The following is a 12,284-nucleotide window of genomic DNA, read 5'->3' as shown; positions in this document are numbered from 1 at the left end:
CCATGACATCTCTGTCGTGTCTATTCGTCATCAACTTAGGTAGAAGCCGTATGGGGAGAGAGATTCTCGCCAGAATAACGGCTTTTTACCAGTGCCGCCAGCCAGCTGGCAGGTTGCTAGGCAACGGCTCCCGGAACCTTGGCACTGGGCGGGGCGGGTACTCCCTTTCATGTCCACCTGTCGGGTGACGTAGCCACACTCACCTCTCCACTCAGGGTCCAGACCAGGATGCGGGTCGCGCGGTAAGGGTCCTGCACCCCGCCGCTTCCCTTTCGTGTCTCAACATCGGTCGCCCTCGTCAATAGTCAATAACTAGGGGTCTTGTCGTTCAAAAAAAGGCTGTATCGATCTCGCCCCTCGAGGAATTAGCAAATCTTGACAAAACTCCCCAATCGCCGAATCTCTGCTCCTAAGGTGTGGTCTGCTGTACATGCTGCCGTGGAACGACCGGGAGGATGCTTCGATTCTATGGCACCATTGATAGGATAGGATACCTTGACCCGAGTATCACTAGGCAACTGCTTCCTTTGGGGTCGATGGGCCCGGTGAAAGTCATAAATCTGAACGGGGTGCTACTCAAATCAACAACTAATGGTGTGAAATTTCGTAAATGATTGCCATGTAAACAGTCTAGTGGTAATTCCCGAGCTTGCTATACCATTCCGTGAACCAAGTCCCCTCCTCCCAGTGTAGATATACAGTGGACAATTCTTGTAAAACCATGTCGCGCATGGATTGCAGTCCCCCTTGCCCCTAATTACTGCGGGGGCTGCAACACCATCAAGCTCGAGTCTAGTATCCATGTAAGCGCCTCAGACACCTTTCCCAGCAACCAGCCCAAAAGGACCATAATATGAACGCCAGCCAGGATACACTGGACGACCGCGGTGAGCACAGCGCCCGACAGGCCAGTTCCATCGCCGGGGGGGAGCGTACCCGGCACCCCAGGGACATCCGGCAGGGGAGCTGCCAGTTCAGATTCCCCGGGCTCATCGCAGCTTTCCTTCTCGTCCTTCTCCTGCTCCCCTTTCCCTTCCCTCTCCCCTTCACCCCCCTCGACCTCCACTCCCTCCTCCCCGTCAACTGGTAGTCAGCCCAGCTTCCGGACGCGGTTCTTGGCAACGCCGACCTTCCCGGCCAGGCGGTCTGTGTCGCTGTCCAAGCGGTCGAGGCTCTCGATCTGGCGGCTGACCTCGTCGTGTATCGCGAGCCCCATCTCCTTCTGCCGGCGCACCACACTCGCCAGGGCCTCGACATCCTGGTCCTGCTCCGACATCATCTCCCGCTGCAGCTGCACGACGCCCTCATTCCCAAGCTCCCTCGTCCTCTCCGTCTCGGGCAGCGGCACCCCCAGCACCCTCCCACCAGCCCTCGGCCCAGCCGCCGCCGCCGCCGACGACCCACCCCCACCCCCAAGCAACGCCGCCTTATCCCCCGCCCCAGCCGGCCGCCCACCGCCCGCCGCCGCAAGACTGGCCCCCAGCCTCTCCAGGCCATCGCGCTCGACCCTCGCCGCCGCAAGCAGGTCCCTCCGCCGCCTGAGCTCCCCCTCCCCGAGCCCCGCCGCGGGCCCCTCCCTCATGGCCCTCAGGCCCTCCCCCAGCCCCGCCAGCAGCGCCCCCGCCCGCACAAGCGCCCTCTTGGCCGCCCCGCCGGCCTCGGCGCGCGCCGCGTGCTCCGACGCCGCGTCCCGCCGCGCGAGGCACATGCGCGCCTCGTGCAGCGCCGCCTTGAGCTCGCGGTGCAGGTCCAGCCACGCGCCCGGGTCGGACGCCGCCGCCGCGGTGGCGGCTTCCTTGTTGTTGTTGTTGTTGTTGTGGCGGCCGCCGACGCCGACGCCGACGCCGGACGCCGACGCCGCGCTGGTGCCCGTGGAGCCGCCGGGGAGGTTGAGGAAGGCGCGCCAGGAGGCGGTGTCGCGCCAGCGGCGGTCGGGAGACTCGGCTATGGCGCGCAGGTAGCGCTCCAGGCCGAGGCGGCGGTCCTCGGTCAGCTCGGGCGAGGAGACGGTGGACTTGAACCAGGACTTGGCGGGCAGCGGGGCGGGGGGCGGGGCGCCGACGAGGGAGGTTAGGGAGTCGTGCAGTGTGTGGAAGTCCGAGTAGCGTTTCTGCACGACGAAGGAGCGGAGCGGGAGGCGGAGGGTGATGTTGTAGAGTGTGTAGGGCTTGCTGTTGTGGGGAGGGGTGGAGAGCGAGGTCGTCGGGATGGATATCTCTGCCGGCGGCGCCATTGCGGGTTGGCACTGGATCTGCCTCTTCGTAGTGGGAGAGTTTCGAGAGGAACTTGAGGTGATGGCTGATGACGACGGTTATCCCGATGACTCGATCGAATTGTGGAAGACTATGAATGACGTTTGGGGAAATGGCTTAACACTGTTTGGTTTCGGGCCGTAGAAAGTGCTTGTAGGAGTCAAGAGGGATCGCAGTACACGGGTATTTGATGGTGCTTTCAAGATGGGAAGGGGTTTTAAAGCTGAAGCAGGCGACCAACCTATACTTGGGTACCTTGCTGAGATGCACAGGTGCACGGCAGCTGGAGGTGTTGTCATAGCCTCATAGGCCGCATTGGGAAAGCTTCGTTTTAAGCGCCAGACCTGAACGAACTCCACAAAACCCCTTATTTTAGCTCCAGGATCAATCGCCAACAAACCAGGCAATTTATAATCCACAACCACCGTGGCGCTCGCGAGATATTACACTAAAAGCTGGGTTGGGGTGGGGATCAACTCCTGCTGAGGGGAACAAGGACATTCATTTCCTATCTATTATCACCAACGTAGTCTTCTGACTGGTTTGGGAATATCGAAGCCTCTACTGAAATCCCCACCCACTGCCTGCTCTTTGGGCACTGCAAGCGTCACCTGCAAGTCTCGAGGCGGCATAGAAGACAGGTGCAACGCCACACTCAAGAGAGAAGCCCCATGCCAGTTACCAACCGGGTGGCCTTCTCCGCCCATACACGTTATTCCTGACATTATGTGCTCATGATTCGTCCTCTGTCCTCTGTCTTCTGTCTACCCTATCGCCCTTGGCTTTTTTCCTGCGCCTAACAGTACTAGAGGGCTCCCTCAGAATGTCTCCTGGTCGTCAAGCTGATCCCCCTCAGGGATCTCGAAACCTTCCTCGGTGGAGTAGAGGATGTTTTGGATCTGCTTGACGAGGCCATCCTCCTGCTTCTCCAGCTCGGGGTCCTCGTCGACGGCCTGCTGGACGAGGAGCTCGATATCCCTGAGCTTGCTGAAATAAAAGTCACGCTCGCGCTCGAGGCCGACGACAGTCTCCTTCAGGGTGTTGTTCTCCGCCTGGAGCGCGGCCGTGGCCGGACCGCCTCCGGCCTTCGCGAGCCGCGGTCCGGTGGTCGGAGTGGTGCCGCCAACTCGCCGGGGGCCGCCCGAGGCAGCCCGAGCGCCACCGGCCGCACTGGGGGGGAGGGCCCCTCCTTTCCGCCGGCCTACGGCATCGTACTCGCCGCCGGGGTAATACTGGTCCCAGAAGCGCTTGGTCCACTGCAGAAACTCCAGGTTATCCTGCATCTTGCACTTCACAAGGCCCTCCACCGGAATCGACTTCTCGATTTGATGTTTCGTAAACGTGTCTGGAGAGCATTTATTGGTCAGCAACCTGGGATCTTGCATGCCTGAGGGAGAAGGTAGAGAGGAGAGAGGTAGGAAGCATGGAGGTAAAGAGGATGTGGGTCATGACTGCGAGGATGACGTGGCACTGACTCTGCAAAACCTTGAAATTCGTTATGTATGCATATTCGGTGTTCACATTGAACTTGACTCGGGACATGGGAACATCGAGGAAGATGCTGTCGTAGACCTGGCACAGGGCCGCGCTGGAAGACCAATGTCAGATATGGGTACTTGACGATGTCGGAGGGCCCCTCAGTTGGTGGGGTGAGGGGCAAAGAGGACTTACCCAGTGCCGCATTGCTCAACCTTTGTGATGTTGAGTTGGAGAAGGCTGTTGAGCCACTGGACCAACTCCTGCCTGTAGAGGGGATACCGTCAGCACAAGTATTGGTCTGTCGCGACGTAGCGCAGACGCGGTACCAGGGCGGGGGCGGAGAGGGAAAACACACCGTGATTCACCCATTTTCACTGATGGTATTTCTTGTACACGCGATGAACGTAGACCAAGCACGCAGGACAAAGAGAAGAATATGGATCGATGAAAGGAACGGCGAGGTGTAGGAGAGGTGACGGCTTGCCGAACAATGTGGAAGAGGTAGGTAGGCAGCAGGAAAGGTGAGGGCCGGCCTTGTTGGACTGCAAGATGGAAAGTAAATTGAAATTCAAAATCAAACCCACAAACAGCGCCGTCGTCCAATCAACCAATCTAGTGGGGCCCTGTGATGACATTATCACCGGCAGTCCGTGCTTCCCCACCCACGTGATGGATCGTTTCTGCGTTTCGCCCAAGGCCATTTGTTTACAAACAGTGGTAAGGTCCTCTCTCAGGCGAATCTGGAGATCCAGCTAGCCCCTCTCACTCTTTCCTCCCACAGGTTAAAACCACCTCATTTGAACATTGTATCTCAGGCCTGCAACTGAGATGCAGTTAACCAAGATAGTTGATATCCAAAGTCTGGGAGCCTGAACGAGGACTCATTTGTCAGCCTACAATAACACAGCCAAGGTTGCCAAGGTCGCCATATTCCATCGTGCCCAGAGAATCACTCCGTACCTGCTGTGATACCGGCTTGGCATAGCCCGAAGACCAAGTCGCAAAAGGATGGTGGTTTATTTCAGTCAGTAGACAGCAGCATCTCAGGGTCCCATTGAGGATGCTTTACGTATGTAGATTCAATGCTGCTTAGAAAGATGGAACTGTATCCCCATTTTATACCCCTCTGATGATACCGGCGAACGTAAACGGCCTAAACGGCCGCACTACGGATGTACACGCAGAGGATTCAGAGTACCAGCCATGGCCCCAGGTGGATGAATGAATGTTTGACTCCCGCCCTGGAATTCTTGCGGCGAACACTAGCGTCATCCTCCTTGGCAAACATAACTGGCTTGAGAAGTGATTCGGGGTCCCCCTTTTTGCAGTGCATCGATACAGACCTTCGAACCAAGTCCTGCTGCCCTCGAGTCAACGGTCGAGTATTGGGCTGGCCAATCTCTTGTTTGGTTTACCCTTCACGTAGCGAGGCAAAGAAGAGGACAGAGAGAGACCCTTCCCGCGGCTGCCTATGCGATCGACTCCGCTGCCAAGGCCGACGAGGCGCTTGATTTTGTGGCATCGAAACAGTCTCGTACGGTTTACTTGGCCCTGTTTCTGCCTTCTTCAGGATTCTAAATCTCCATCATCTCTAGTTTGCTAGCTCATGACCTCTACTCCTCGCCAAGGTCCGAGAGGGAGATTAAGAAGGGACGTGAGCTTTTGGAACAGTAGCAGGGTAGACTAAGTTTACCATTAGAAACTAGCAATTAATATCTACAGCGAAGGAACAATATGCGTTTTCGTCAGCTCTCATCACCGCCATCACCAAGAGTCTCAACTCCCATTCGGATCATTGGTGGAAGGAAACAAGCCCCTATCATCACGAAACAACAATCAGGCCAGAACCGCGCTGAGCGGCAACTTCCTGCTGCTGCAGCCGACGTACACCGTCTTGGGGTGGCTGCTGACGACCCAGTCCTGGACGACGGGGTCCCAGTTGCTGAGGTCCCTGCGGGTGAGCGTGGCGCGGAACCGCGTCGTCTGGCCCGGGTCGATGCGGACGCGGTCGAAGGCGCGCAGCACCACCTTTGGCTCGTCTGGCCCGCCGAGGGACACGTAGAGCTGCGGCACCTCGTTGCCGACGACGGAGCCCGTGTTAGTGATCTCCGCCGTCACCGTGTACAGCGTGTCGTAGAGCTGCCGGTTGCCGCCGGGGCTGCTCTTGCCCGCCGACCGGAGGAGCGGCTGCGCCTCCCCGTCGGTCGCGTGCGGTGGGAGGAACTTGTCAACAGTTTGGCCGTAGTGCGGGTCCATCGAGGCCTCGGCCGCGTCGGTGCTGTTCAGGTACGGGTAGACATACTTCAGGATGTACGGGAACTCGCCGCTCGGGAACTGGTAATCCTTCAGGTCGGTAGAGAAGTTGCCGAACGTGGGGGCAGGGATCGTGGTCCCGCTCGTCGGCTTGTAGGTCCCCGCCCCGGACTTCTGAACCTGCAGGTTGCTGTACTTGAAGGTGGTGTAGCTGAGGCCGTGGCCGAACTCGTAAATGACGGGGGTGTCGGCGTGGTCGAAGTAGCGGTAGTCGATCATGACTCCCTCGGAGAAGTCCTGCTGAGGAGCACCCTTGCCGTTGTTTGGCTCGTACATGACATCAGTACCGTAGCTCTCGCGGGTAGCGCCCCACGTGAACGGAGAGCGGCCGGACGGGTTCGTCTTGCCGTAGAGGATCTCAACGATAGAGTTGCCGGATTCCTGGCCAGGGACACCCGCCCACAGGATGGCAGTGACGTTCGGGCTATCGTACCATTCGGTCACGAGGACCGGGCCGGTCGAGTGGATGACGACAATGGTGTTTGGGCACCAGCTGGACACGTTCTTGATCAGTGCGTCACCATCATGCCAGAGGGTAAGGTTCTTCCGGTCGCCCTCGTTGCCGTCGACGTTGATGTATCCCTCCCCAGAGTTGGCATTGACGAAGACGATGGCGGTCGCGTTGGCCTGAGAGACGAGAGACTTTGTTGCCGCACTTTGGTAGTTCGAGAGGATACTCTCGTAACGCGTACCATCCTTGATCGCCTGAGCTTGGAGCGCAGCGTCGGGTGTAATCAGGTAGGGGAAGTTGGAAGAGCCAGAGCCCCATCCCATACCAAGGGTGCCGTCGTCACATCCTCTGTCAGGGCAGGAATTAGGGCCAGCAGGGTTGGCGCCAGCATCCTCCCCGACAACGGCGAGGAACTTTGGCTTGTTGAGCGGGAGCGAGCCCGTGTTCTTGAGAAGGACGGTGCCCTTGGCCGCGACCTCGCGAATCAGGCTGGCATGGTTGGCACGAACGTCGACGTGCCAGTTGATCTGTTGGTGGCCCTCGTTGGCATAATAGTAGAGCGGGCCGTTCGTGTCAAGAGTCCACGAGTCGAAGTTGATTGGTGGCTGGTCCAGAGTTTGCCCGACCTTGAAGAAGGCCGCCATGATTCGCATGGCCATGTCGTCAATGCGGTATTCGGGAACGGTTCCGTTTAGGACACCGAGAGTCAGGTTCGTGCCCCAGTAACTCAGGCCCGTGTTGAACTCGGTGTCACCAGGCATGGTCATGTCCAGACCAGCGGCAGCACTGGCTACGCCCGTGTGCTGGGCTTGCCAGTCGCTCATGACGAACCCCTGGAAGCCGAGCTCGTTCTTCAACAAGTCGTTCAGGACCTTTGAGTTTTGGCACCCGTACGAGTTGTTGATCTGCTGGTACGAGCACATGACCGAGCCGACACCGGCGCGGACCGCGTCGACGAATGGCCAAAGATACAGCTCATGCATGGTCTTGTCGTCAATGTTGGACGAGAGGGTCTCACTGATGTCGTAACCATAGCCCTGCGCCTCCCCAACTTGGCGGAAGTGTTCTAGACGGGCTGTGAGTCTGGGATCATGAACCGAGAATACGCAGCGGAATCTTCTCACCTTGCTCGTTGGCAATGAAGTGCTTGGCGCAAGCAATGACACCGGCATCCTGGATGCCCTTGATGGTCTCAGCCATACCGATACCTGTCAGGACGGGATCAGGAGAGAAGCCTTCCCAGTTCCGTCCCCCTTCCGGAGCACGGCCGATGGGGCCGGCGACAGGGCCGAGGGCGATATTTACGCCCTTGCCCTTGTGCTCCTCTCCCATAGCCTTACCGCGGCGGTACATCAGACCCTTGTCAAATGTGGCAGCAGTGGTCTGACCAGAGGGGAAGACCGAGTTGTAGTCTGTGAAACGAAGGCCAACAGGGGCATCCTGCAGACACAGCTCACGCAGGCCGAGTCTTGGGACCGAGCCGGTGTTTCCAACACATTGCCCTCCTTGCCAGCTATCCGATTGTCAGATACATTCTAGGCCTAGGGCTCAAGGGCAATGCTCCCACGGGGCACTTTTCCCGTGATAGAAGCGAAGGGAACATACCCTACACCTGTGGTCAGGTTGACCTTCTCCAAGAGAGTCATCTGGGAGACAAAGGCCTTGGCTTTCGCATAGGCCTCCTCCCAGCCGTCTGCTTGGGGATCCATCCATGGCGAAGGATAGAATGGATCTGAAGATGCCAGGCCTCTGCCATGGATCTGTTGGCAGTTAGCAGCTGGTATCCCACCAAGGGCAAGCAAGGAAAATTCAATGAGCGTGGGACGCATGACGACGTCGTGGGTTGCGCAAGATGTGATGGGGCTCAGAGAAAGTAAACAATGGATGGGGCGAGGGGCGAGGGGCGAGTAACAATGAATAACAGTGCGGTCAAGTTGGCTGATCTGAGTTACAACCGGCCGTCCCAACTTGGGAAATGCGGTGGGTAAGGCGAGACAGAAAACATTCCGCGCGTCATACCTCAGAAGCTTTATCAAGCGTTGCGGGAGAGGCATGGCTGCTTGCCAGGAAGGCAAGAGCAATGGCGGCGTGCCTCATGTTCTTGGACTGTGTGACGTTCGGCCAGAAGGATCGACCCTTGAGAACTGAACCACGACTAGGTACCTACTGCTCACACAACTCTATCGTAGAAGTCGACTCGCACAAGCTCGAGTTGCCTGCGAGAGACCGAGATAACTTTGAGCGTTGCGCGTTAGATACGAAGCTTGGCAACGGGCAGGGACTTCAGAGCAGGGCCAACCTTGATTCTTCCGAGTCGCACGGCGGCAAGTTAATATATAAATAAGCTGCCTTGAGTTTATTGTGCTCGTCACCGGGGTCCGAACCTTAACAGCGAGTTCCTGGTCATAGAAGGCGGGAGGGGTAGCTCTTCCTTGCCCCTGTTGCCCGCTGCCCACATCAACTCGCAACTATTACTTGCAGTATGGCAACGCCCAGACCTGGCAACCTTGCTCGCAAGTCGCAGCTCCCCTTCCTCCTCCCCCCATCATCTCCGCATTCTGAAGTCTGAACTCGGTGTACTCTGGATCCTCCTCTGTGGAGAGAGGTTGGATCGGAGCGGGGCAGGCCCTGGTTCCGAATTGGCCGTGACGAAACGGCGTGCTGCCGAAGAATATCCATCGTCGTATTGTGCCGAGTTCAAGTCATGGAAGGGGGGCGGCAGGGCCAGATCTGCGGCCTTGGCGAACCAGAGTGGGAGACATGTTGTCAGAAACGGGCCGATCTCTTGGAGAAGGGCCATCCGAACAAGGGTCCTCCCAAGTGCCAGTGAAAGCGGGCGACGAGAACGATTGGGGCCGAGAATGTGGGGAAAGATTCAAGGAACAGGAGTAGGCACGGAAGGGCTTTTGTCAGCACCCAATCTTGCTCAGAGAGGTGTGCCTGGGTCTAACTGTACCTCTACAGTCTACACTACCTGAGACTACCTAAGGTACACCGTTACAGCACGTGGGATTCAGGTGGTGTATCGAACTGCAACATAGACGTCATGGTGATTCCATGGAAGGCCAAAGTTCAATTAATCCGTACTGGTCTCCAATAACCAATTCTCTTCACGCCGGCCCTCTCTTTTCAACCCCTGACAACGAGATCAAATCAGAGGGGTGGCCTGTCCGTATTTACATAGTATTCATGGGTGGCGAGCTTCGACCAAGCCGGGAAATGAACCTGTCGATCGGAATTAAGCTGACGATCCAAGGCAAGACAACGCAAGTAGGTTCCACTCCATTTCAAGACGCGCATCGCATTCTTGATTTTTTGGGGGTGTCGAGTCTTCGACCTGCCTTCTTTGTGCCCCTCCCCAATTGACCCGGGGCGACTGACCTATCCGGGGTACATACATCCGTTGGTATTCGCGCCGATATAGTAGTATTGGGCACACTTATTCGGCGCAGGAAACGCTTACAGTGGAAGTAAACAAGGCCGGATGGCTCCCCCGCACGAGCAATAGGACCGGCCAAGACTTTACTGCGTACTAACTTCGGGCCTTTACCTGGCCCCAACTTGACTGTATCAACGCATCAGTCGCCGGGGAGCTCTTTAGTGAGGGCATCTCGCCTGTCATGGTTACATTGGATATCCCCCGAGGCTGTCAGTTGACTCAACTTCAAGCCTTGCATTCTTCAAGTAACGTTGTCTGCCTTTTCGGCACGCAACCCAGGCTCTTGGGTATTACCCAGCTTTTCTTCCCCGGAGATACCGACCGAGTATTCAAAGCATACTGCATCAGACATATTGCACGTGGTCTTTTGAAGAGTTGTGCCCATCATACTGCATAGTATATTCCCGTTGTTACCAATACCGGGGACTCGGGCTTGCAATACAATCAGAACCCTATGCTTCTCGTTATCTATCCCACCACAGCCCGCAGGTCACGATAATAACAATACCAGATGAACGAAACCCCTGCTGGCGTGTAATCCAAGTCATGTCTCATCCATGACCTCGTCCGCTGCCTCCCAACCCGCGTCCACCTCCTTCACCACATCCTCCATGTCAGCCTTCATAAACATGAGCCTGAATGTCTTCATTCTCTGTTTTATCTGCTCCCTGGGGTCTCCCGGAATCATTGGCTTGTCGGGAGACACCTCCCACTTGTCGACGGAGTCAAGCAAGCAGACGAGGAACATGCGCCCCGTTCCGAACGGGTTGGTGAACGTGACCTGCGACACTCGGCCTTTATCGTCGGCCCTCTCGGCATTGTACACCAGCCAGATGGAGTTTTTGGGACTTATCATGTCCATGGTGACAAAGTAGTTTGTTGAGACGAACCTTTCTGGTTTGCAGGGATCGGTCCGTGACTTGGTAAAGATGAATGCCTCCCCGAGGCAGACCATGTACTCTGGTATACCGAGCGGGTGCGTGTCGCCGTTGCCGAGACTAGCGACGCATCGCACGACAGCAGTGTCGTCCTCTTTCTCGGCTCGGGTGTCGTTTCTATCTCTCCCCCGAACATAGGGCTTGCTCATACGGCTGCCGAGCTTGATAAATGCCTGCACCGTATCCTCTCCGGTGCTGTACTCAAATAGAAGCATGTCCATGGTCCAATGCTCGTCCAACAGGACGCCGCTAAGCAGTTGAAGAGCCATAGGGTCTCGAAAGTCGATTGCTTGGAGGTTGGAAATGAAGCGTGGCGGTGTGAGATAATTGTTCACCCAGTTGCGATCCGAAGTATCAGGACTCAGCTCGGGCTCTTCAGCCCACTCTCCTACCCCGGCGATATGCCTCTCGATAGCCTCCTCCAAACTGGCCCTGCTAGTGTCGAGCCCATTCGACTCGACCAGCGCACGGAATTCATCCATGTCAACAGCCCGGCCCTCCCTTAGCAAATCTCGTACATACCTGTCCCACCCGCTCATCATTATGTTGAATTCTTCTCGGCTTATCTGCCGACTCATTCGCAGCCCATCGTGCAAGCGCTCCTCCCAGTCGGCCATGCGCGTCTTGGCCCGCGCCAGACAATCCTCCATCTCCTTCACATGGCCCCCCTCGTCCCACGTATACTCCGTCCCTCCATCATCCATACGTCCGACCCAGCGATCTACCCTGTCGACTCGTGCGCCGTCCCACTGATTTCCCTCATTTCTCGGGCTCGCAGTACAGCCGGACCACTCGGAGCACGTGGACCGCAAGTTTTCGTCCACCCGCGATATCAGCTCTGCCGGAGCGGGGGGCGGCGGGGGTGGTATGGCGGGCACTGGTTCGTGTGGTGTGGCATAGTACCATGTACCAGACCCCGTGAGATACTTGTCTATGGGGAGAGGCATATCCTTCGCGGGCTGTAGCGTATACAGGCCCTTGGGGGCCAGTTGTTGGAGTTGCGTAGCTGTGTTCGGGTTGGGGTAGAAGAATGGCGGGAGTTCTCAACACGTAACGGAGGTAGCTGCAGTCTAGCTGGCACTGTCGTTGGTGAACGGGCTGTTGAGGGAGGTGATGTTGATTCAGCGCGGTTGCAACTAGATTGTCCCGCTGTTTGAACTCGATCCGATACTGGAAGACACGCCAAACAGGCGAGTTAAGGATGTCGAGTCGAGATGATGAAGTTCTGCTACGCCGGGGAATTGGGAAATAGTAATGGGGGTATTAGTGGAGAGATATTGACGGAAACAAGCTGTGCACATCCCACGATAATACCTAGGTAGGTGGTTTTGCAAGAGGTGATGAGGGTCACATCTCAAGTTTAAAAACAGTACCTAACGAAACAGAATTGAGAGAGTGTTCTGTCTAGGGAA

General features: G+C 57.0%; 4 protein-coding genes across 4 annotated transcripts; all 4 read right to left on the bottom strand.

Annotated features, from left to right (window-relative positions):
- Positions 1 to 1,056: 1,056 nt before the first annotated feature.
- On the bottom strand, positions 1,057 to 2,540 carry QBC33DRAFT_475110 (putative snare complex subunit protein). The gene has a single exon (XM_060425240.1). It carries the CDS (start codon positions 2,231 to 2,233, stop codon positions 1,091 to 1,093), a length of 1,143 nt encoding a protein of 380 aa, XP_060281835.1. The 5' UTR covers positions 2,234 to 2,540; the 3' UTR covers positions 1,057 to 1,090.
- A 194-nt stretch (positions 2,541 to 2,734) lies between these two features.
- QBC33DRAFT_543391 (CH domain-containing protein) lies at positions 2,735 to 4,274 on the bottom strand. Its single transcript, XM_060428375.1, has 4 exons — positions 4,087 to 4,274; positions 3,924 to 3,995; positions 3,728 to 3,840; positions 2,735 to 3,597 (listed from the first exon to the last, which is right to left on the bottom strand). Exons 1-4 carry the CDS (start codon positions 4,098 to 4,100, stop codon positions 3,071 to 3,073), a joined length of 726 nt encoding a protein of 241 aa, XP_060281834.1. The 5' UTR covers positions 4,101 to 4,274; the 3' UTR covers positions 2,735 to 3,070.
- Positions 4,275 to 5,369: 1,095 nt separating this feature from the next.
- Positions 5,370 to 8,532, bottom strand: QBC33DRAFT_543388 (glycoside hydrolase family 3 protein). The gene is made up of 3 exons (XM_060428374.1): positions 8,101 to 8,532; positions 7,620 to 8,008; positions 5,370 to 7,561 (listed from the first exon to the last, which is right to left on the bottom strand). The coding sequence occupies exons 1-3, from the start codon at positions 8,322 to 8,324 to the stop codon at positions 5,568 to 5,570; spliced, it is 2,607 nt and encodes an 868-aa protein (XP_060281833.1). The 5' UTR covers positions 8,325 to 8,532; the 3' UTR covers positions 5,370 to 5,567.
- Positions 8,533 to 10,478: 1,946 nt separating this feature from the next.
- On the bottom strand, positions 10,479 to 11,819 carry QBC33DRAFT_560539 (uncharacterized protein; the record flags this gene model as incomplete). Its single annotated transcript, XM_060430067.1, has 1 exon — positions 10,479 to 11,819. The coding sequence occupies one exon, from the start codon at positions 11,817 to 11,819 to the stop codon at positions 10,479 to 10,481; it is 1,341 nt and encodes a 446-aa protein (XP_060281832.1).
- Positions 11,820 to 12,284: the final 465 nt, after the last annotated feature.

Source organism: Phialemonium atrogriseum (genome assembly GCF_030411735.1).
Source record: "Phialemonium atrogriseum strain 8032-3 unplaced genomic scaffold QBC33scaffold_18, whole genome shotgun sequence".
NCBI lineage: Eukaryota > Fungi > Ascomycota > Sordariomycetes > Cephalothecales > Cephalothecaceae > Phialemonium > Phialemonium atrogriseum.
This window is presented reverse-complemented; position numbering and strand designations above follow the sequence as displayed.